Genomic DNA, 23251 nt, shown 5'->3' with positions numbered 1-23251 from the left:
GATTTCCGCTATTGTTTTGATCGTCGACTGTCGCCAGGCAGCTGTCACGCTGTGGCTGTCACATGTGATGTGAAGGTACGTCAGGAATATCGATCAAGAAGAATGAAATAATTGCCATCTCGTAAATGCTTGATAAATTATATTACAAAGATATAAATTTTATTGCAAAACAATTAATGAAAAGTCTTGTCTTCATTACAAACAGAATTGAAAGCAACACGTTATAAATCGAAGTGTATTATTTCTACACGCATAAACGTCTAAAAATGACACATTTGACTGAAGCCTGCTTTACATATTTTGTTGCGTGTTAAATTAACACGTTGAATCGAATTAAATTAATAGTTAATTTAATACGTTCAACCGTGTTAAATGACGTGATTTACAACGGCAAACAATATGTAAGGAAAGCGTCAATTCAAAATAACACACTTAGATATGCAGAGTGCAGTCATGCCAGTCACATTAATATTTTACAATTTACATTCCCGCATCCACGTGTCTTGTTATAACTATAATGTTGTACCTATAATCCATTATGCTAGATGTAAGACAATCGACTCTACAACTAGACATAATGTGCCCTAAGATTTTTGGATTGTAAGTATAAGTAAACATTCCGGAGTGTCTGCATGCTTTCAGTCCATTGGAGTTTGTTTCGTGAAGACACGTCGCGATTCGCAGATGTACATATATAATTTTCTCTGCGTTCCTTCCATTTTTCGCGCGAACTGCGTTTTCTTCGGCATAACACACAGCATTTAGTTTTGTATCGGTCGCTTAAATTACGCATATCAGTTATGAACAAAGACTCCTGTAGATAATTACATATTGATTTAAATAAGATACGTACTCCATCTCGATAGTTTTATATGGTTTTAAGCTGGCGAATGGATTCTTTCCGCTATACAGATGGTCTACCTCTTTATTCAGGATTGTATTTATTATGTCTGTCTCCTTTTTAAATGAATATTGCGTGGCAGACGTTAAGACGAACGGACAATTTTGTTTTGCTAAAATCTGTATGGACGGCGCCCACGTCTCCCTCTCGGATCCAAGTTCATGCTCGTGAATACCCAGGTTAAATCCTACAATCAAGTCCGGTTTTACGAATAACGGGCTGAGTACATAGTTCTCGTATAACACATCGTGGTACTTAAAAATCAAACTTTTGTTATCCGACGATGTACAGGGATGACAAGCATTTGAATTGTATTTATATTTTAATTCCGGCCCTATCATTACAATCGTTACTGACATCGCGGTCTCTAATAAACATGGCAAAACTTCCCATCCGATCAAGGTGGCTTCCTCGGCGCAACTCGCACCTACAACATGAATGATTAAATCTTTGTTGCTTTCTGGGACATAGTGTAATATTCGCATAGCAGTAAACAGCGTCAAGGGACGTGTCAGATATTGTGAGTGGTCGGCTGCCAAGACACCGTCCGAGTCATCCCGAATAACCCCATAAGCGCCTATAAAGTCGTTCATGTCCACAAATTTAATTATTGTGTCGAGAACGTGTTTCGCGTAAGAAATCATGTCCGGCACCAAAGAATTAGTGAGATCCTCTTTTGTAGCTAATAAATCTGAACGAAAACATAGTTCCAGGGGAGCACAGATGTTTCTGTGCTCAATGCCGTCTTTGTGGTCTTTTATACAAAAGCAGGCAGCACACTTCTGACAAACCTTCAACGATTGAGCGTTCCGTTCGTGGCAAATCAGGCACTCCCTTGGAAATTTGGTCATTTGCATCTCACACATCGTCAGACGACGTTTCAGCGTGCGCGACACTAGCAGCACAAACATCTGCTTTATGTTGGTCCATTCCTCCGACGTTTCTCCGCGAACATTCATGTCGTAGCCTTGCCGGCCTTGCAGCACGTCCTGTATGGCTTTGCACAAAGGTTTGTGCTGCTTCCAGTGCTGCTTCTGATGTTCCTGACCGCAATAGGAGATCATCTTGCAGTTACTGCATAGCTTCAAAGGGACGCCGTCGCCAAACCGTTTGCAAACGTGACACATCGTCGCGTAGAAGAACTTGTTATAGTCGTTATTAATTTGATTTTTCGCTTCTGATTCCATGACTTCTGCTCACACAGTTATATTAAATTCGTTATAACAAACGTCTCCTTCAGTGTAAAAGACAAATACACACCAGTGTTCGGAATGTTGTGATTTCGTATGGTTTCGCAGGTAACACGTAAAGCATTGTGACGCACGCGTAAATCAGCTATTGACTTCCCGCGCTTTTGACCTTCTTTCCAATAGCTCGTCTCGAAATCCGAAGATATAGAAATCTATTGTTCACATCACTTATGCTTTAGGTTTTCAATATTGTCGTTTATATTGCATCACGAAATATTATGTTGACGTTGCGCTTGTAATTTGTACAGTGCTATTACCTGTAACCTTTGCAATGAGATTAATCGTAATAATTAACACTTAAATTCTCGTTACTGTATTGTTTGTAATTGGTATTACTTTTAATGTACCATCGCATTCTAAATTATGTATATAATAATACTCATTCTCATAATGTAAATGAAAGAAAGGAACAATAAAGTGCCGATTTCTAAATTAAAATATGTCATCTCGTTCTTAATTATATTCTATTTTTTATAAATTTATACTTTCAGAATATCAAACTTATAGGAAATCACGGTTCTTGGAAATATTAAAAAATTCTTGAAACTTTTAGTAGTGCAGTTTCTCCTAGGCAGCACGCATGTTTAAGACTACGTAAAGACCTCTTTAAGATGTCTTTTACGTGTGCTGTCTAGGCCTGGCCGAGTACGTTCTCCTAATACTTCATCGATTTTTGATAAAATTCTTGGAAATCAAGAAGTTCTTGAAACTTTAGATTAGTTTAGATAGTGACAGGTTTTTGTCAAAATGCATTTTATAGAGAAAAAGTTTGGAATTTTGTTAATCTTAGCACAAGTGTATGCTGTTATTAGTAATGTTAATTATCTTGTTAAAATACACGCTCCTCGAAACAATACTCACATAAAGAAGGGCAGGAAGCTGTACTGTCAGGGCAACTTGGTTTCTGCCGTTATTATGATCATCGACTGTCATAGGAAGCTGTCGGGCTTTCTCACGTGCGATGTCAGAGCTCTAAGAAATATCGAAAAAGAAACAATTGCCATTTAAATGCTTGATATATATTTTATTACAAAGATATAAATTTTATTATAGAAATTAGCTTGAAGTTGCTTTGTCCTCATTACAAACGGAACTAAAAGTAACAGCCATTTTAATAATATTTTACGTTACCGTATTCACTCCTGTTATATTTATAATCCATTTATGCTCGACTTATATAAGATAATCGATTCAACAAGTAAATAATGGCTTCTTGAATTATAAATATAAATAGACATTCCGGAGTGTCGGATTTCAGTCTTTTGCAGTTTATTTCGTAATAACGCGTCGCGATTCGCATCAGTTGTAGTTCACACAGTTATCTCTGCGTCCCTTCCGTTGCATTTCTTAAACGTAAAATTCCATTTAACTCGTATTCTCTCATTTTTCACACGCAACGTTTTCTTCGGCATAAAACGCAGCCTTTAGTTTGTATCGGTCGCTTAAATTACTCATATCAGTTATGAATAAAGACTCCTGTAGATAATTACATATTGATTTATATAAAATACGTACTCCATCCCGATAGTTCTGTATGGGATTAAACTGCCGAATGGATTTTTTCCACTATATAGATGGTCTACCTCTTTATTCAGGATTGTGTTTATTCTATATGTCTCCTTTTTAAATGCACGTAGCGTCAAAGAAGTTAAAACGAACGGACAATTTTGTTTCGCTATCAACTTAATGGACGGCGCCCACTTTTCCTCACTAAACTCAACTTCATGCTCGTAAATATCCAGATTAAATCCTACAACCAAGTCCGGTTTTACGAATGACGGGCTGCGTACATAGTTCTCGTATAACACGTCGTGTAACTCAAACGTCAAACATTTTTTCTCTCGTGACATACAGTTATCGCAATTATGTGACGGATTTGATTTACATGGTATATATAATTCCGGTCCTATAAATATAACTACCACTGACACCATGGTTCCTATTAAGCGCGGCAAAATTTCCCACCCTATCAATCTGATTTCTTTCGAGTAACTCGCACTTAGAACATGAACGACTATATCTTTACTTCTTGGGACATGGTTTAATAATCGCATAGCATAAAACAACGTTAAGGGATGTGTTAGATAATCTGAGTCTAAAGCTGCCCGGGCGTTGCACGACATCTCCGAGTCAGTCTGAATATTCCTAAAAGCCTCTATAAAGTCTTTCATGTTCTGAAATGTACTCTTGCAGGAAACGTGCGAGTACTCTTGCAGGAAATGTTGCAAGTAAAGATGCAGGTCCGGAGGATTGTTTCCCTCTCCTATATGTAACAAATTTGTACGAAGACATAGTTCCAGGTGAGCGCAGATGTCTCTATGCGCAATGCCGTCTTTGTGATTTTTACAAAAGCTGGCAGCACACTTCTGACAACTCTCCAACGACTTAATGTCCCGTTCGTGGCAAACTAGGCACTCCCTTGGTAAACATAACATATCCGTCTCACTCATACTCAGGTGACGTCCCAGCCTGGATGACACTAACAGCGCGAAGGTCAGCTTCTTGCCGCCCCATTTATCTGTAGTTTCACCGCGATAATCCATTTTGTAGTGTCGCAGCACGTCTTGTATGGCTTTGCACAAAGGTTTGTGCTGCTTCCAGTGCTGATTCTGATGTTCATAACCACAATAGGCGATCATCTTGCAGCCACTGCATCTCTTCAAATGGACGCCGTCGTCAAACCGTTTGCAAACGTGACACATGGTCGCGTAGAAGAACATGTTATAGTTTTTATTAATTTGATTTCTTGCTTTTGATTCCATGACTTCTGCTTATAATATAATGTTTGGAATGTTGTGATTTCACACGTGATTTATCTTGCATCCGTAAAATATGAGCGTTAAGCAAAATATGACAAAATTGGTAGAAAGATTATCATTCCATGCGATGAATAGGAAGGATACTGTTTATGCTGGCGTTATCAAATAGAGGATTCGTGTGCACTCGCGCACATTCACGATCGCCTGCTTCGTGAGGCGATAGTACTCGAGCATCAAGCTTTTCCAGACAGCTATCTGCTGAGCTCTGGTATCCACGTGAGGCTGAAGCCTGCAACAAATAAAGCGTAGCCGTTAGATAAAATCTAGAGTGTTTTTCGAATCGCCAGACCTGTAAAAACGCTTTTGCCAGTAACCTACGTCCCTAATTTGCGACATGCACTTGCAGGCTTCCGTCCAAATGCATTATATACAGAAATATTTATTGAATTTTGTTAATCCTGGCACATGTACATGCTGTTATTAGTAATGTTAATAATCTCATTGGAATAGACGTTACTTGAAACGATACTCACGTAAAGAACGGCGGGGAACTTACTGCTACGGCCACTCGATCTTCGCTATTGTTTTGATCGTCGACTGTCGCAGGCATTGCAGCTGTCACGCTGTGGCTGTCACATGCGTGATGTGAGGAACGTCAGGAATATCGATCAAGAAGAATTAAATAATTGCCATCTCGTAAATGCTTTATATAGGTTATATTACAAAGATATAAATTTTATTGCAAACAATTAATGAAAAGTCTTGTCTTCATTACAAACAGAATTGAAAGCAACACATTGTAAATCCAAGTGTATTATTTCTACTCGCATAAACGTCTAAAAATGACACATTTGACTGAAGCTTGCTTTACATATTTTGTTGCGTATTAAATTAACACGTTGAATCGCATTAAATTAAAAGTTAATTTAATACGTTCAACCGTGTTAAATGACGGGATTTAAAGCGGCAAACAATGTACAAGGAAAGCGTCAGTTCAAAATAACACTCAGATTTGCAGAGTGCAGTCATACCAGTCATATTAATATTTTACAATTTACATTACCGCATCCATGTGTCTTGTTATAACTATAATGTTGTATCTGGGCCATTCCGCGTGAACCGGATCAGTCACCTCTCAGAAATGAATCAAATTTTGCATATCGGTAGTTTCTGACGAGATAAAATATGGTGTCAAATATATTTTTTTTAATTGCAAATTTTTTCGATTTATGAATAATGGAAAATTTACTGACTTTTTAGTTAATAATTGCATAACTTTTTTCCTTTAAGTGCAATACAAAAATTTTTTAAATAAAAGTTGTCACAAAAGGACTATATTTTATGATGAAATTATTTACAACATAAAAAAAAATTATTTCGTACTATTTATTAAACAAATTATTTTTCAATAATTTTTTTAACTGTCAGGGAGACGATCGAAAAATAAAAAAAAATTTTGTTAGAAACTTTCAAACTTCCAATATACCACAAAAAATTTTTGTCGATGTGTTTTGTTTCGTTATCGAGAAAATAATTGTTTAATTTTTGTACGCGTGAAGAATCGGTACTCGGTGCGGCAGCCACGTCTGTACGGTGACCGCTCTCGCTCGCTGGCCGCGCGGCGCGCTAGGCGAACTTAATATCCAAGTTAATTTTCTCAAAAACGAAATAAATAGCATCGTGCTTAATTTTTTATAATACATAGAATGGTTGAAATATTCAAACAAAACTGTTTTCGATTTTTTTTGTATTTTTATTTTTGTTTTTTTTTGTATTCTTTTTCTGTTTTATAAAGCAAAGTAACATTGTCATAAAAAATAAAAAGTAATTGTAAAAAAAAAAATGAAAACTTAGTAATTATTTTATGCATAAAGAAAATAAATGAAAACTTAGTAATTATTTTATAGTATTATTATAAAATAATTATTAAGTTTTTATTTATTTTTTTTTCACAATTACTTTTTATTTTTTATGACAATGTTACTTTGCTTTATAAAACAGAAAAAGAATACAAAAAAAAACAAAAATAAAAATACAAAAAAAATCGAAAACAGTTTTGTTTGAATATTTCAACCATTCTATGTATTATAAAAAATTAAGCACGATGCTATTTATTTCGTTTTTGAGAAAATTAACTTGGATATTAAGTTCGCCTAGCGCGCCGCGCGGCCAGCGAGCGAGAGCGGTCACCGTACAGACGTGGCTGCCGCACCGAGTACCGATTCTTCACGCGTACAAAAATTAAACAATTATTTTCTCGATAACAAAACAAAACACATCGACGAAAATTTTTTGTGGTATATTGGAAGTTTGAAAGTTTCTAACGAAATTTTTTTTTTATTTTTCGATCGTCTCCCTGACAGTTAAAAAAATTATTGAAAAATAATTTGTTTAATAAATAGTACAAAATAATTTTTTTTATGTTGTAAATAATTTCATCATAAAATATAGTCCTTTTGTGACAACTTTTATTTAAAAAATTTTTGAATTGCACTTAAAGGAAAAAAGTTATGCAATTATTAACTAAAAAGCCAGTAAATTTTCCATTATTCATAAATCGAAAAAATTTGCAATTAAAAAAAATATATTTGACACCATATTTTATCTCGTCAGAAACTACCGATATGCAAAATTTGATTCATTTCTGAGAGGTGACTGATCCGGTTCACGCGGAATGGCCCATCTATAATCCATTATGCTCGATGTAAGACAATACAACTCGACTCTGCAACTAGACATAATGTGCGCTAGGATTTTTAGATTGTAAGTATAAGCAGACATTCCGGAGTGTCTGCTCTCAATCTATTGGAGTTTGTTTCGTGAAGACACGTCGCGATTCGCAGATGTAGTACATATATAATTTTCTCTGCGTTCCTTCCGTTACATTTATTAAACGCGTTAAGTTCAATTAATTCGTGTGTGTCATTTCGCGCGCACTACATTTTCTTTGGCATAAAACACAGCATTTAGTTTGCATCATTTGCTTATGTATATCAGTTATGAACAAATACTCCTGTAGATAATTACATATTGATTTATATAAGATACGTACTCCATCTCGATTGTTTTATATGGTTTTAAGCTGGCGAATGGATTCTTTCCGCTATACAGATGGTCTACCTCTTTATTCAGGATTGTGTTTATTATGTCTGTCTCCTTTTTAAATGAATATTGCGTGGCAGACGTTAAGACGAACGGACAAGTTTGTTTTGCTAAAATCTGTATGGACGGCGCCCACGTCTCCCTCTCGGATCCAAGTTCATGCTCGTGAATACCCAGGTTAAATCCTACAATCAAGTCCGGTTTTACGAATAACGGACTGAGTACATAGTTCTCGTATAACACATCGTGGTACTTAAAAATCAAACTTTTGTTATCCGACGATGTACAGGGATCACAAGCGTTTGAATTGTATTTATATTTTAATTCCGGCCCTATCATTACAATCGTTACTGACATCGCGGTCTCTAATAAACAAGGCAAAACTTCCCATCCGATCAAGGTGGCTTCTTCGGCGCAACTCGCACCTACAACATGAATGATTAAATCTTTGTTGCTTTCTGGGACATAGTGTAATATTCGCATAGCAGTAAACAGCGTCAAGGGACGTGTCAGATATTGTGAGTGGTCGGCTGCCAAGACACCGTCCGAGTCATCCCGAATAACCCCATAAGCGCCTATAAAGTCGTTCATGTCCAGAAATTTAATCATTGTGTCGAAAACGTGTTTCGCGTAAGAAATAATGTCTGGCACCAAAGAATTAGTGAGATCCTCTTTTGTAGCTAATAAATCTGAACGAAAACATAGTTCCTGGGGAGCGCAGAAATTCCTGTGCAAAATACCGTCTTTGTGATTTTGACAAAAGCTGGCAGCACACTTCTGACAAACCTTCAACGATTGAGCGTTCCGTTCGTGGCAAATCAGGCACTCCCTTGGAAATTTGAACATTTGCATCTCACACATCGTCAGACGACGTTTCAGCGTGCGCGACACTAGCAGCATGAACATCTGCTTTATGCTGGTCCGTTCCTTCGACGTTTTTCCGCGAACATTCATGTCGTAGCCTTGCCGGCCTTGCAGCACGTCCTGTATGGCTTTGCACAAAGGTTTGTGCTGCTTCCAGTGCTGCTTCTGATGTTCCTGACCACAATAGGAGATCATCTTGCAGCCACGGCATCTCTTCAATTGGACGCCGTCGCCAAACCGTTTGCAAACGTGACACATGGTAGAAGAACCACTTGGTATAGTCGTTATTAATTTGATTACTTGCTTCTGATTCCATGACTTCTGCTTATACACAGTCTCGTTATATCAAAGTCTCCTTCAGTGTAAAAGACAAATATAGTGTTTGGAATGTTGTGATTTCACCCGTGATTTATCTTGCACCCGTAAGATATGAGCGTTAAGCAAAATATGACAAAATTGGTAGAATGATTATTATTTTATGCGATGGGAAGGATACTGTTTATGCTGGTTTATCAAATAGAGGATTCGTGCGCACACCGCGTACATCCACGACCGCTTGCTTCGTGATGCGATAGTATTGAAACACCATGCAAGCTTTTCTAGGCCGCTATTAGTTTAGTTCTGGTATCTGCGTGAGGCTGAATCCTGCAACAAATAAACGTAGTCGTTAGATAAAATCTCGAGTGTTTTTTGAATCGCAAAATCTGTAAATATGCTCTTATCTGTAAATATATATGCTGTAGTAACCTGACCCACGTTCCTAATTTGTGATAAACGGGCTCTTGTCGAAATGTATTTCATACAGAATCAATTATTGAGTTTTGTTCATCTTACCACATATATATGAAATTATTGATAACGTTAATAATCTCGTTGGAATACACCCTCCGCGAAACGATACTTATTCGCGTAAAGAACGGCGGGAAACTATTATACTTCCACAGGTGCTACAGCCAGTACAGAGTACAGCCACTCGACCTCTGTAATCGTTTTGATCTTCGACTGTCGCAAGCATCTATGAATCTGTCACGCGTCGCACACGGCGCACGTATCATGTCAGAAATTTCAGAAATATCGATGGATAAGAAACAATTGCCATTTCGTAAAAGCTTGATATATATTTTATTACAAAGATATAAATTTTTTGTTATACAAGTTATCGAAAAGTTTTGTCTTCATTACAAACGGAACTAAAAGCAATAGCCATTGTAATAATATTTTACGTTACCGTATCCACTCCTCTTATATTTATAATCCATTTATACACGACTTATATAAGATAATCGATTCAACAAGTAAATAATGACTTCTTGAATTATAAATATAAATAGATATTCCGGAGTGTCGGATTTCTGTCTTTTGCAGTTCATTTCGTAATAATGCGTCGCGATTCGCGGTTGTAGTTTATACAGTTATCTCTGCGTCCCTTCCGTTGCATTTATTAAACGTAAAATTCCATTTAACTCGTATTTTTTCATTTCGCACACGCAACGTTCTCTTCGGCATAAAACACAGCCTTCAGTTTGTATCGGTAGCTCAAATTACGCATATCAGTTACGAACAAAGACTTTGGTAGACAACTAAATACTGATTATGATAATACACGCGCTCTGGCACAAAGGCTCTATGTGGTCTGAAACTAGCAAACGAGTTCTTTCCGCTATAGAGATAATCTACCTCCTTATTATACCCAGGATTGTGTTCATTTTGTTTGTCCCCTCCTCAAAGTCCCATAGCATAAAAAACGTTAAGACGAACGGACAATTCTGTTTCGCTAATGCATGTATGTATGACGTCCATATTTTCTTCTTAGACTCAAGTTCATGTTCCTCAATACTCAAGTTAAATCCTACAATCAAGTCCGGTTTTACGAATGACGGACTGCGCACATGGTTCTCGTATGACACATCGTGGTACGCAAAAAACAATCTTTTGTTCTCAAGCAATAAACAGTTATTACAAGAGCGTGACGGATCGAATTTATCTTTTAAACCCGGCCCTATCAATATAACCACGACTGACATCACCGTCTCTATTAACTGCAGCAAAACTTGCCACGGCAAGGAGGTGACTTCTTCGACGTAATTTGCACCTACAACATGAGTGATTAGAACTTTGCCTTTTAAGACAGAGTTCAACAATCGAATAGCATAAAACAACGTCAAGGGACATGTTAGATATTGTGAGTATTCGGCTGCCAAAATATCGTACGGCATCTCCGAATCATTCTGAATATTCCCTAAAGCGTTTACGAAGTCTTTCATGTTCTGAAATGTACTCGCGTATGAAACGTGTTGCAAGTAAGGCTGCGTTCCGATATTCACTGCAAGTACTGAAAATCTATAGTTTACGTAACATACACTATAGATTTTCAGTACTTGCAGTGAATATCGGAACGCAGCCAAGAATGCACGTGCGGAGGACTGCTTTCCTCTCTTATAGATAATAAATTTGAACGAAGACACAGTTCCAGGGGAGCGCAGATGTCCCTGTGCTCAATGCCGTCTTTATGATATTTACACAAGTTGGCAGCGTACTTCTGACAATCCTCCAACGACTGATCGTTCCGTTCGTGGCAAACCAGGCACTCCCTTGGAAAATAGAACATTTGCGTCTCATTCAACTTTAGACGTCCCAGCCTTAACGATACCAAATCCATGAAGTTTTGCTTTTTGTCGTCCTCCGAAATTACCCCGTGATCATCCACGCTTGTCTCGCAGTACGTTCTGTACGGTTATCTTACACAAAGGTTTGTGATGCTCCCAGTGCTGCATCTGATGTTCCTGATCACAATAGAAGATCATCTTACAGCCACTGCATCTCTTCAATTGGACGCCGTTGCCAAACCATTCGCAAACGTGATACATAGTCGCGTATAAGAACTTGGTATAGTCGTTATTAATTTGATTTCTCGCTTCTGATTCCATATGACTTCTGCCTATACACAGTCTCGCGTTATATCAAAGTCTCCTTAATTCAGTGTAGAAGATAAATACGCATAGTGTTTGGAATGTGATTTCTTAAGTCGCATGCGTAAATCGGCAAATTAATTTCCACGCTTTTAACTCTCTTTCCAATAGTGCGACTTGAAATGTTCTGAAGATATTGAAATCTACTGCTCACGTCGCGTATGCTTTAGGTTTTTAGTATTGTTATTTACATTGCCGAATGCTTCACGAAATATTATAATTTGTTGACAATTTGTTGCGTTTGTAATTTGTACAGCTATTATCTGTAAACATTGCAAATGAGATTGATTGAAAAAATTAACACTTAACCCACTACCTTTTTGTTTTTAACCCTTTTAGGTCACACTGGGTAAAATACACCCCATGCAATAATCAGTGAAAAGTGCGTCATCTGAGGATGAAAAAATCGTTTGAAAAATTAAAATATCTTAAAAATTGAAAAAGTTACATTAGTTTTTGTGAAAAGTCACTTTTCCGACTTTTTTTTTCAACAATTTTTTTACATATGTTAAATTAATTTTTTGCAAATCAAACCTATACAGTCTTTTTAAGGAAGACTTAAACTACAACAGGATATTTTTCTTTTTTTTTTTAAGGTCACCTACAATTTTTTATACACGTGTAAACACGCTGGGGGTGTATTTCACCCAGTGTGACCGGTACGGGATTCTCGGGAAGTGTGACCTAAAAGGGTTAATTGGTACTACTTATAACGTAATCACATTTTAAAATTATATATGTACAATTATTATGAGAATGACTATAATTATTCTCGAAATACTCGAAACGATACTCACGTAAAAAACCGAACGGCGGGAAACTGTACTGCCACTTGATGTCTGTTATTGCTTTGGTCGTCGACTGTCGTAGGTAGCTCTCACACGTGTGATGTTAAACATCTCAGAAATATCGATGGAGAAATAATTGCAACATTTAGTAGATTCTTCATATATATTTTAATACAAACAATTAACGAAAAGTCGTGTCTTCATTACGAATGCTTAACAAAAAGTCTTGTATTCATTAAACAAAATTAAAAGAAACGGTATCATTGCATTAATATTTTAAGTTAAACAAAAATCCATTACGCTCGATTGATATAATCGACTCTACAAATAAAAAAAAAAACCCTAAGATTTTTGGGATTACAAATATAAGCATACATTCCGGAATATCGAATCTCATTAAAAAAAATTATCCATTACGCTCGACTGATATGTAACACAATCAACTATATAAATAAAAAAAAAATAGACCCTAGGTTTTTGGAATTATAAACATAAGCAGACATTCCGCAGTATCGGATCTCTCGTTTGGAGTTTGTTTCGTGAAGACACGTCGCGATTCGCAGTTGTATTCAATAGTTTTCTCTGAATCCCTTCCGTTACATTTTTAAACGTTAAATTCCATTTAACTAGTGTACCTACTCCTTCATCTCGCACGCGACACGTTTTCTTCGGCATCAAACAGCCTTCAATTTGTATCGGTCGCTTAAATTACATCAGTTACAAAGACTCCTGTAAATAACTATGTACTGATTATGGTAAAGTACATACTCCGGCGCGATGTTTCTAAACGGACATAAACTAGCGAATGGATTCTCTCCACAATACAGATAGTTTACCTTTCTACCTAGGATTGTGTTTATTCTGTCTAACTCCTTCTTAAAGCTCTGTAACGTAAAACGACAAGTTAAGATGAACGGACAGTTTTGTTTCGCTATCAGTTTAATGGACGGCGCCCACGTTTCCTTACTGGACCCAAGTTCATGCACCTGAATACCCAGGTCAAATCCTACAACCAAGTCCGGTTTTACGAATGACGGGCTGCGTACATACTTCTCGTATAACACATCGTAAAAATCAAATTTCAAATTTTTGTTCTCCGATAACAACATACGGATATTACAAACGTTTTGCGCAGGAATATTACGTTGTAAATTCGGTCCAATCATTATCATCGTCACTGGCATCGCGGTTTCTATTAAACGCGGAAAAATTTCCCACCCCATCAAGCTGAATTCTTCCAAGCAACACGCACCTACAACATGAATGACTATAGCTTTGCTTTTTGGGAGATAGTTCAATAATCGCATAGCATGAAACAACGTCAAGGGACGTGTCAGATGTATCGAGTGTTGGCCTATCAAGATATTGCGCGACATCTCCGAGTCAGTCGAAATATTCCAATAAGCGTTCATAAAGTCTTTCATGTTCTGAAATTTTCTCTTATCGGTAACGTGTCGCAAGTAACGCATATCTGGAGGACTGATCTCTCCTCTTATAGCTAATAAATCTGAACGAAAACGTAGTTCCAGGGGAGCGCAGATGTTCTTGTGCTCAGTGCCGTTTACGTGATTTTTACAAAAGCTGGCAACACACTTCTCACAATCCTTCAACGACTGAGCGTTCCGTTCGTGGCAAACCAGGCACTCCCTTGGAAAATTGAACATTTGTATCTCATTCGCATTCAGGCGACGTCCCTGCAGCTTGTTCGATAATAACAACATAAAGTAATGCTTCTTTTTTTCATTCTCCAGAGTTACACCCGAAGATGATACAGTTATAATGGGATTATCCATACTGTAGTCTCGCAGCACGTCCTGTATAGCTTTGCACAAAGGTTTATGAAGCTTCCAGTGCTGCTTCTGATGTTCCTGACCACAATAGGAGATCATCCTGCAGCCACCGCACCTCTTTAAAAGGACACCGTCCCCAAATCCTTTGCACACGTGACACATGGTCGCATAGAAGCACAGGTTATATGTGATAGGAATTTTTCTCACTTCGAATTCTGATCCCATGACTTCTGCGACTCTTGCCCACATAGTCTCGTTATATCGAAGTCTCCTTCAGTGCAAAAGATAAATATGAATGTTGTGATTTCACAGGTTGCACCTGTAGGACATGAGCGTTAAGTAAAACATATCACAGAATTGGAGGAATAATTATCATTCGATGCGACAAATAGAAAGGATACTGTTTTTGCTGGCGTTATCAAATAGAGGATTCGTGTGCACTCGCGCACATTTACGATCGCTTGCTTCGTATTGCGATAGTACTCGAGCACCAAGATTTTCCACACAGCTGTTTGTTTAGCTCTAGTATCCGCGTGAGACTGGCTCCTGCAACAAATAAAGCGTAGTCGTTAAATACAATCCTAGAGTGTTTTTTCGAATCGCTAGATCTGTAAATACGCTCTTGCCTGTAACCTACGTTCCTAATAATCGGCGACATGCAGGCTTCCGTCGAAACGCATTTTATATAGAAATATTTATTGAATTTTGTTAATCGTAGCACATATATATGCTACTATTAGTAATGTTAATAATCTCATTGGAACAGACACTCCTCGAAACAATACTCACGTAAAGAACGGCGGGAAACTTTACTGCTACTGACTGCTACGGCCACTCGAGCACACTCGAGTTCTGTCATTATTGTTTCGATCGTCAACTGTCGCAGGCATCTGTTTAGGCTGCGCGTTCGGGGAGCGCGCTATTAGCGCTATTTGCTTATTCTATCCTTGTTTTATACCTGATGAGCGATAAAGATAGAATGATGCAATAGCGCTAATAGCGCGCTCCCCAAACGTAGCCTTAGTAGATTAATGGAGAAGAAATAACTGCCATTTTTCGAAAATACTTGATATATATTTTATTACAAAGATATAAATTTTATTTAAAAAATTATCGAAAAGTCCGGTCTTCTTTACAAACGGAACTAAAAGTAACAGCCATTGTAACAATATTTTACGTTACCGCATCCACTCCTGTTATATATTTATAATCCATTTATGCTCGACTGACATAATATAAGATAATCGATTCTACAAATAGGTAATGGCTTCTTGGATTGTAAGTAGGTATATAAAGCAGATATTTCGGAGTGTCAAATCTCATTAGTCTTTTGCAGTTTGTTTCGTGAAGAGTGTGAAGACACGTCGCGATTCGCAGATGTATGTACATATACATATAATTTTCTTTACGTCTCTTCCGTTACATTTATTAAACGTTAAGTTCAGTTAATTCGTGTGTATCATATGTCGCATGGAACGTTTTCTTCGACATAAAACACAGCATTTAGTTTGTATCGGTCGCTTAAATTACGCATATAAGTTACGAACAAAGATTCCGGTAGATATACTTAGCTACATATTCATTCTCATCATATACACGCGCTCCGGCTCGAGGACTCTATGTGGTCTGAATGTCTGAATTTCTGAAACTAACGAATGGATTCTTTCCTCTATAGATATAATCTACCTGTCTATCCAGAATTGTGTTTATTCTGTCGGTCTCCTTCTCGAAGTCCAGAAGCGTGACGGACGTTAAGACGAACGGACAATTTTGTTTCACTACAATCTGTATGGACGGCGCCCACGTTTCCTCACTGGATCCAAGGTTATATTTCTGAATACTCAAGTTAAATCCTACAATCAAGTCCGATTTTACGAATGACGGACTGCGTACATAGTTTTCATATAACACATCGTGATATTTAAACGTCAAACATTTCTTCTCCCGTGACATACAGTTTTAGCAAACGTATGACGTATCGAATTTATATTTTAATTCCGGTTCTATCATTACAATTACCTACCACTGATATCTCGATCCCTACTAAACGCGGCAAAACTTCCTATCCCTTCAAGGTTTCTTCTTCGACGTAATTCGCACCTGCAACATGACCGACTAAATCTTTGTTGCTTTTCGGGACATAGTTTAATAATCGCATAGCATAAAACAGCGTCAAGGGACGTGTCAGATATTCTGAGTGTTTGGCTGCCAAGACACTACGACATCTCCGAGTGAGTCTGAATATTCCCAAAAGCCTTTATAAAGTTTTTCATGTTCTGAAATGTACTCGTGTATGAAACGTGTTGCAAGTAAGAATGCAAGTGCGGAAGAATGCTTTTCTCTCTTATATATAATAAATTTGAATGAAGACAGTTCCAGGGGAGCGCAGATGTCCCTGTGCTCAATGCCGTCTTTATGATATTTACACAAGTTGGCAGCGCACTTCTGACTATCCTCCGACTGATCGTTCCGTTCGTGGCAAACCAGGCACTCCCTTGGAAAATAGAACATTTGCGTCTCATTCAACTTTAGACGTCCCAGCCTTAACGATACCAAATCCATGAAGTTTTGCTTTTTGTCGTCCTCCGAAATTACCCCGCGATCATCCACGTTGTAGTCTCGCAATACGTCCTGTACGGTTATACACAAAGGTGTGTGATGTGCTCCCAGTGCTGCATCTGATGTTCCTGATCACAATAGAAGATCATCTTGCAGCTACTGCATCTCTTCAAATGAACGCCGTCGCCAAACCATTCGCAAACGTGATACACAGTCGCGTAGAAGAATTTGTTATAGTCGTTATTAATTTGATTTCTCGCTTCTGACTCCATGACTTCTGCCTATACACAGTCTCGTGTTATATCAAAGTCTCCTTAATTCAGTGTAGAAGATAAATACACATAGTGTTTGGAATGTGATTTTCCAAGTCGCATGCGTAAATCGGCAAATTAATTCCCACGCTTTTAACTCTCTTTCCAATAGTGCGACTTGAAATGTTCTTAAGATATTGAAATCTACTGCTCACGTCGCGTATGCTTTAGGTTTTTAGTATTGTCATTTACTTTGCCGAATGCTTCACGAAATATAATTTGTTGCGACAATTTGTAATTTGTACAGCTATTATCTGTAAACATTGCAAATGAGACTGATTGAAAAAATTTATACTTAACCCACTACCCTATTGTTTTTAATTAATACTACTTATGATGTAATCACATTTTAAAATTATATATGTACAATTATTATAAGAATGATTATAGTTATTCTCGAAATACTCGAAACGATACTCACGTAAAGAATGGAGGGAAGCTGTACTGCCAAGGCCACTCGATCTCTGCCATTGTTTTGGTCGTGGACACTCGTGGGGCTTGTGGGACTATCACAGGCAGTTGTCACACGTGTGATGTCAGACGTCTCAGAAATATCGATGGAGAAATAATTGCAACATTTAGTAGATTCTCCATATATATTTTATTACAAACAATTAACGAAAAGTCGTGTCTTTATTACAAATGATTAACAAAAAGTCTTGTATTCATTAAACAAAATTAAAAGAAACGGTTATTGCATTAATATTTTAAACTAAACAAAAATGCATTACGCTCGACTGATATAATCGACTATAAATAAAAAAAAGACTAAGATTTTTGGGATTACAAATATAAGCATACATTCCGGAATATCGGATCTCATTAAAAAAAAAATTATCCATTACGCTCGACTGATATGTAACACAATCGACTATATAAATAAAAGAAATAGACCCTATGATTTTTGGGATTATAAATATAAGCAGACATTCCGGAGTACAATCGGATCAGTCTTTTTGAGTTTGTTTCGTGAAGACACATCGCGATTCGTGGTTGTAGTTCATAGTTTTCTCTCTGCGTCCTATCCGTTATATTTTTAAACGTTAAATTCTATTTAACTAGTGTACTCTTTCATTTCGCACATGCCACGTTTTCTTCGGTATCAAACACAACCTTTAGTTTTTTATCGGTCGGTTAAATCTTAAATTACTTGCGCTTAAATTACATTAGTTATAAAGACTCCTATAAATAACTATACACTGATTCATATAAAGTACAAACTCCGGCGCGATGTTTCTAAACGGACTTAAACCAGCGAATGGATTCTCTCCACTATACAGATAGTTTACCTTCCTACCTAGGATTGTGTTTATTCTGTCTGCTTCCTTTTTAATGTATTGTAACGAGAAACGACAAGTTAAGACGAACGGACAGTTTTGTTTTGCTATCAACTTAATGGACGGCGCCCACGTTTCCTCTTTGGACCCAAGTTCATACTTGTGAATATACAGGTCAAATCCTACAACCAAGTCCGGTTTTACGAATGACGGGCTGCGTGCATAGTTCTCGTATAACATATCGTAAAAATCAAACGTCAAATTTTCGTTCTCCGACAACAATTACTGCAAACGTCTTCCGATGAACGATGGATTTTAAGTAATTCTGGCCCAATCATTATAATCGTCACTGCCATCGCGGTCCCTATTAAACACGGCAAAACATCCCACCGTATCAAGCTGAATTCTTCGACGCAATTCGCACCTACAACATGAATGACTATAGCTTTGCTTTTTGGGACATAGTTCAATAATCGCATAGCATGAAACAACGTCAAGGGACGTGTCAGATACATCGAGTGTTGGCATATCAAGATATTGCGCGACATCTCCGAGTCAGTCTGAATATTCCCAAAAGCCTTTATAAAGTCTTTCATGTTCTTAAATTTACCCTTGTCGGTAACGTGTTGCAAGTAACAACGCATATCTGGAGGACCGCCTCGTAAAAATAATAAATCTGAACGAAAACGTAGTTCCAGGGGAGCGCAGATGTTCTTGTGCTCAATGCCGTTTACGTGATTTTGACAAAAGCTGGCAATACACTTCTGACAATCCTTCAACGACTGAGCATTCCGTTCGTGGCAAACCAGGCACTCCCTTGGAAAATCGAATATTTGCGACTCTTCTAACGTCAATTGACGTCCCAGCTTGTACGATATTAACAACATAAAGTAATGCTTCTTTCTTTCGTTCTCCAGAGTCGCACCCGAAGATGATACAGTCATAATAGGATTATCCATACTGTAGCCTCGCAGCACGTCCTGTATAGCTTTGCACAAAGGTTTATGAAGCTTCCAGTGCTGCTTCTGATGTTCCTGACCACAATAGGAGATCATCCTGCAGCCACCGCACCTCTTTAAAAGGACACCGTCCCCAAATCCTTTGCACACGTGACACACAGTCGCATAGAAGCACAGGTTATATGCGTTACAAATTTTTCCCACTTCTAATTCTAATCCCAGTAATCCCACGGCTTCTGCCAGTCTTGCCCACATAGTCTCGTTATATCGAAGTCTCCTTCAGTGCAAAAGACAAATATGTACAACGATTAGAATGTCATGATTTCACAGGTTGCACCTGCAGGACATGAGTCAAGTAAAACATATCCCAAAATTGGAGGAATAATTATCATTCGATGCGGCAAATAGAAAGGATACTGTTTATGCTGGCGTTATCAAACAGAGGGATTCGTGTGCACTCGTGCACATTCACGATCGTACTGCTTCGTGATAGTACTCGAGCACCAAGCTTTTCCAGACAGCTATCTGCTTAGCTCTCGTATCTCGTATCTGTGTGAGATTGAAGCCTGCAACAAATAAAGCGTAGTCGTTAGATAAAATCTAGAGTGTTCCTTTCGAATCGCCAGATCTGTAAATACGCTCTTGCCTGTAACCTACATTCCTAATAATCGGCGACATGCAGGCTTCCGTCGAAACGCATTTTATATAGAAATATTTATTGAATTTTGTTAATCTTAGCACATGTACATGCTGTTATTAGTAATGTTAATAATTTCATTGGAATAGACGCTCCTCGAAACGATACTCACGTACAGAACGGCGGGAAACTTGCTGCTACGGCCACTCGATCTCCGCTATTGTTTTGGTCGTCGACTGTCGCAGGCAGCTGTCACGCTGCGGCTGTCACATGTGTGATGTGAGGAACGTCAGGAATATCGATCAAAAAGAATTAAATAATTGCCATCTCGTAAATGCTTGATAAATTATATTACAAAGATATAAATTTTATTGCAGAACAATTAATGAAAAGTCTTGTCTTCATTACAAACAGAATTGAAAGCAACACGTTATAAATCGAAGTGTATTAATTCTACACGCATAAATGTCTAAAAATGATACATTTGACTGAAGCCTGCTTTACATATTTTGTTGCGTGTTAAATTAACAGGTTGAATCGAATTAAATTAAAAGTTAATTTAATACGTTCAACCGTGTTAAATGACGTGATTTATAACGGTAAACAATATGTAAGAAAAGCGTCAATTCAAAATAACACACTTATTAGATATGCAGAGTGCAGTCATGCCAGTCACGTTAATATTTTACAATTTACATTACCGCATTCACGTGTCTTGTTATATCTATATAACGTTGTACCTATAGTCCATTATGCTCGATGTAAGACAATCGACTCTACAACTAGACATGATGTGCCCTAGGATTTTTGGATTGTAAGTATAAGTAAACATTCCGGAGTGTCTGCTTTCAGTCCATTGGAGTTTGTTTCGTGAAGACACGTCGCGATTCGCAGATGTACATATATAATTTTCTCTGCGTTCCTTCCATTACATTTTTCGCGCGAACTACGTTTTCTTCGGCATAACACACAGCATTTAGTTTGTATCGGTCGGTTAAATTACGCATATCAGTTATGAACAAAGATTCCTGTAGATAATTACATATTGATTTAAATAAGATACGTACTCCATCTCGATTGTTTTATATGGTTTTAAGCTGGCGAATGGATTCTTTCCGCTATACAGATGGTCTACCTCTTTATTCAGGATTGTGTTTATTAGATCTGTCTCCTTTTTAAATGAATATTGCGTGGCAGACGTTAAGACGAACGGACAACTTTGTTTCGCTAACATCTGTATGGACGGCGCCCACGTTTCCTTACTGGACCTTTCTGAAAGTTTATGCTTGTGAATATACAGATTAAATCCTACAACCAAGTCCGGTTTTACGAATGACGGGCTGCATACATAGTTCTCGTATAACACGTCGTGAAACTTAAACGTCAAATATTTTTTCTCTCGTGACATACAGTTATCGCAATTATTTAACTTTAACAGATTTGATTTACATGGTAATTCCGGCCCTATCATTATGACTGTCGTCATGGTTCCTATTAAACGCGGCAAAATTTCCCAAAATGTCCAGAAAATTTCTTCGGACTCATTCGTACCTAGAATATGAATGACTATTTTTTTACTTTTTGGGACATACTTTAATAATCGCATAACATAAAACAACGTTAAGGAACATGTCAGATATTCTGAGTGTTGAGCTGCCCAGACGTTGTACGATATCTCTGAGTCAGTTTGAATATTCCCAAAAGCCATTATAAAGTCTTTCATGTTCTGAAATGTACTCGTGCAGGAAATGTGTTGTAAGTAAAAATGCAAGTCCAGAGGACTGTTTCCCTCTTGCATAGAAAATAAATCTGTGCAAAGACATAGTTCCAGGGGAGAGCATATGCCTCTGTGCTCAACGCCGTCTTTGTGATTTTCACAAAAGCTGGCAGCACACTTCTGACAATCCTCCAACGACTTGATGTTCCGTTCGTGGCAAACTAGGCACTCTCTTGGAAAACAGAACATTTGCATCTCATCCACTTTCAGGCAACGTTCCAACCTGGACGACACCAGGTCCATGAACATCAGCTTCTTGTCGGTCCATTCCTCTGTAGTTTCATCGCCATAATCCATGCTGTCGTCTCGCAGCACGTCCTGTATGGCTTTGCACAAAGGTTTGTGCTGCTTCCAGTGCTGCTTCTGATGTTTCTTATCACAATAGGCGATCATCTTGCAGCCACGGCACCTCTTCAAAGGGACGCCGTCGCCAAATCGTTTGCAAATGTGACACATGGTCGCGTAGAAGAACTCGTCATAATTGTCATTAATTTGATTTCTCGCTTCTGATTCCATTTCTACCTATAAACAATCTCGTTATATCAAAGTCTTTTTCAGTATAAAAGACAAATACACACAGTGTTTGGAATGTGATTTCCCAAGTCGCATACGTAAATTGGCAATTTATTTCTTACGTTTTTAACTCTCTTCCCAATGGAGTGACCTGAAATGTTCTGAAGATATTGAAATCTACTGCTCACGTCACGTTTGCTTTAGGTTTTCAGTATTGTCATTTACATTGCCGAATGCTTCACGAAATATAATTTGTTGCGGCAATTTGTAATTTGTACAGCTATTATCTGTAAACATTGCAAATGAGATTGATTGAAAAAATTTACACTTAACCCATTACCCAATTGTTTTTAATTGGTATATTTCCCAAATAGCAGAGTAACGTCTTAACAACGTCTCTAGACGTCATTAAGACGTCTTTAGACGTTATTCTGCTACCTGGGTTATGATATAACATCACATTTTAAAATTATATATAATGTACATTTATTATGAGAATGACTAGTCATTCTCATAATGTTAATGAAAGAAATAATAAAATTCCAATTTTCAAATTAAAATGTCATTTGTTCTTAATTATATTCCAATATTTTTTATAAATTTTGACTTTTTTAAATTTTAAACTTGTGATTTTAGGAAACCTTGGAAAATTCTTAACCTCGTTGGAATACTCGAAACGATACTCACGTAAAGAAAGAACGGCAGGAAACTGTAAGTACTGCTAGAGCTAGAATGCCACGATTGCCACGGCCACTTGATCTCTGTTATTGTTTTGGTCGTCGACTATCGCAGTCG

General features: G+C 37.6%; 5 protein-coding genes across 5 annotated transcripts; all 5 read right to left on the bottom strand.

The window, feature by feature from the left end:
• Window positions 1-315: 315 nt before the first annotated feature.
• LOC139769317 (uncharacterized) lies at window positions 316-2406 on the bottom strand. Its single transcript, XM_071700262.1, has one exon. The coding sequence runs from the start codon at window positions 2086-2088 to the stop codon at window positions 799-801; it is 1290 nt and encodes a 429-aa protein (XP_071556363.1). The 5' UTR covers window positions 2089-2406; the 3' UTR covers window positions 316-798.
• A 790-nt stretch (window positions 2407-3196) lies between these two features.
• LOC139769316 (uncharacterized) lies at window positions 3197-5193 on the bottom strand. Its single transcript, XM_071700261.1, has 2 exons — window positions 5055-5193; window positions 3197-4967 (listed from the first exon to the last, which is right to left on the bottom strand). The coding sequence occupies exon 2, from the start codon at window positions 4911-4913 to the stop codon at window positions 3612-3614; it is 1302 nt and encodes a 433-aa protein (XP_071556362.1). The 5' UTR covers window positions 4914-4967; window positions 5055-5193; the 3' UTR covers window positions 3197-3611.
• A 2405-nt stretch (window positions 5194-7598) lies between these two features.
• LOC139769522 (putative protein MSS51 homolog, mitochondrial) lies at window positions 7599-9134 on the bottom strand. The gene has a single exon (XM_071700645.1). The coding sequence runs from the start codon at window positions 9132-9134 to the stop codon at window positions 7908-7910; it is 1227 nt and encodes a 408-aa protein (XP_071556746.1). The 3' UTR covers window positions 7599-7907.
• Window positions 9135-12217: 3083 nt separating this feature from the next.
• LOC139769398 (putative protein MSS51 homolog, mitochondrial) lies at window positions 12218-15293 on the bottom strand. Its single transcript, XM_071700433.1, has 3 exons — window positions 15213-15293; window positions 14825-14969; window positions 12218-14742 (listed from the first exon to the last, which is right to left on the bottom strand). The coding sequence occupies exon 3, from the start codon at window positions 14670-14672 to the stop codon at window positions 13347-13349; it is 1326 nt and encodes a 441-aa protein (XP_071556534.1). The 5' UTR covers window positions 14673-14742; window positions 14825-14969; window positions 15213-15293; the 3' UTR covers window positions 12218-13346.
• A 5023-nt stretch (window positions 15294-20316) lies between these two features.
• On the bottom strand, window positions 20317-23207 carry LOC139769315 (putative protein MSS51 homolog, mitochondrial). The gene is made up of 3 exons (XM_071700260.1): window positions 23144-23207; window positions 22579-22743; window positions 20317-22465 (listed from the first exon to the last, which is right to left on the bottom strand). Exon 3 carries the CDS (start codon window positions 22457-22459, stop codon window positions 21179-21181), a length of 1281 nt encoding a protein of 426 aa, XP_071556361.1. The 5' UTR covers window positions 22460-22465; window positions 22579-22743; window positions 23144-23207; the 3' UTR covers window positions 20317-21178.
• Between the last annotated feature and the right edge of the window lie 44 nt (window positions 23208-23251).

This window comes from Temnothorax nylanderi, unplaced genomic scaffold (genome assembly GCF_030848795.1).
Source record: "Temnothorax nylanderi isolate EJ_2023f unplaced genomic scaffold, tnyl_v1.0 TNYL_tig0022_pilon, whole genome shotgun sequence".
NCBI lineage: Eukaryota > Metazoa > Arthropoda > Insecta > Hymenoptera > Formicidae > Temnothorax > Temnothorax nylanderi.
This window is presented reverse-complemented; position numbering and strand designations above follow the sequence as displayed.

What these genes read in the sequence shown, in the direction of transcription:
- LOC139769317 (XM_071700262.1), bottom strand. Translation starts at nt 2,088, where the DNA reads ATGGAATCAGAAGCGAAAAATCAAATTAATAACGACTATAACAAGTTC.
- LOC139769316 (XM_071700261.1), bottom strand. Translation starts at nt 4,913, where the DNA reads ATGGAATCAAAAGCAAGAAATCAAATTAATAAAAACTATAACATGTTC.
- LOC139769522 (XM_071700645.1), bottom strand. Translation starts at nt 9,134, where the DNA reads ATGTGTCACGTTTGCAAACGGTTTGGCGACGGCGTCCAATTGAAGAGA.
- LOC139769398 (XM_071700433.1), bottom strand. Translation starts at nt 14,672, where the DNA reads ATGTGGGCAAGAGTCGCAGAAGTCATGGGATCAGAATTCGAAGTGAGA.
- LOC139769315 (XM_071700260.1), bottom strand. Translation starts at nt 22,459, where the DNA reads ATGGAATCAGAAGCGAGAAATCAAATTAATGACAATTATGACGAGTTC.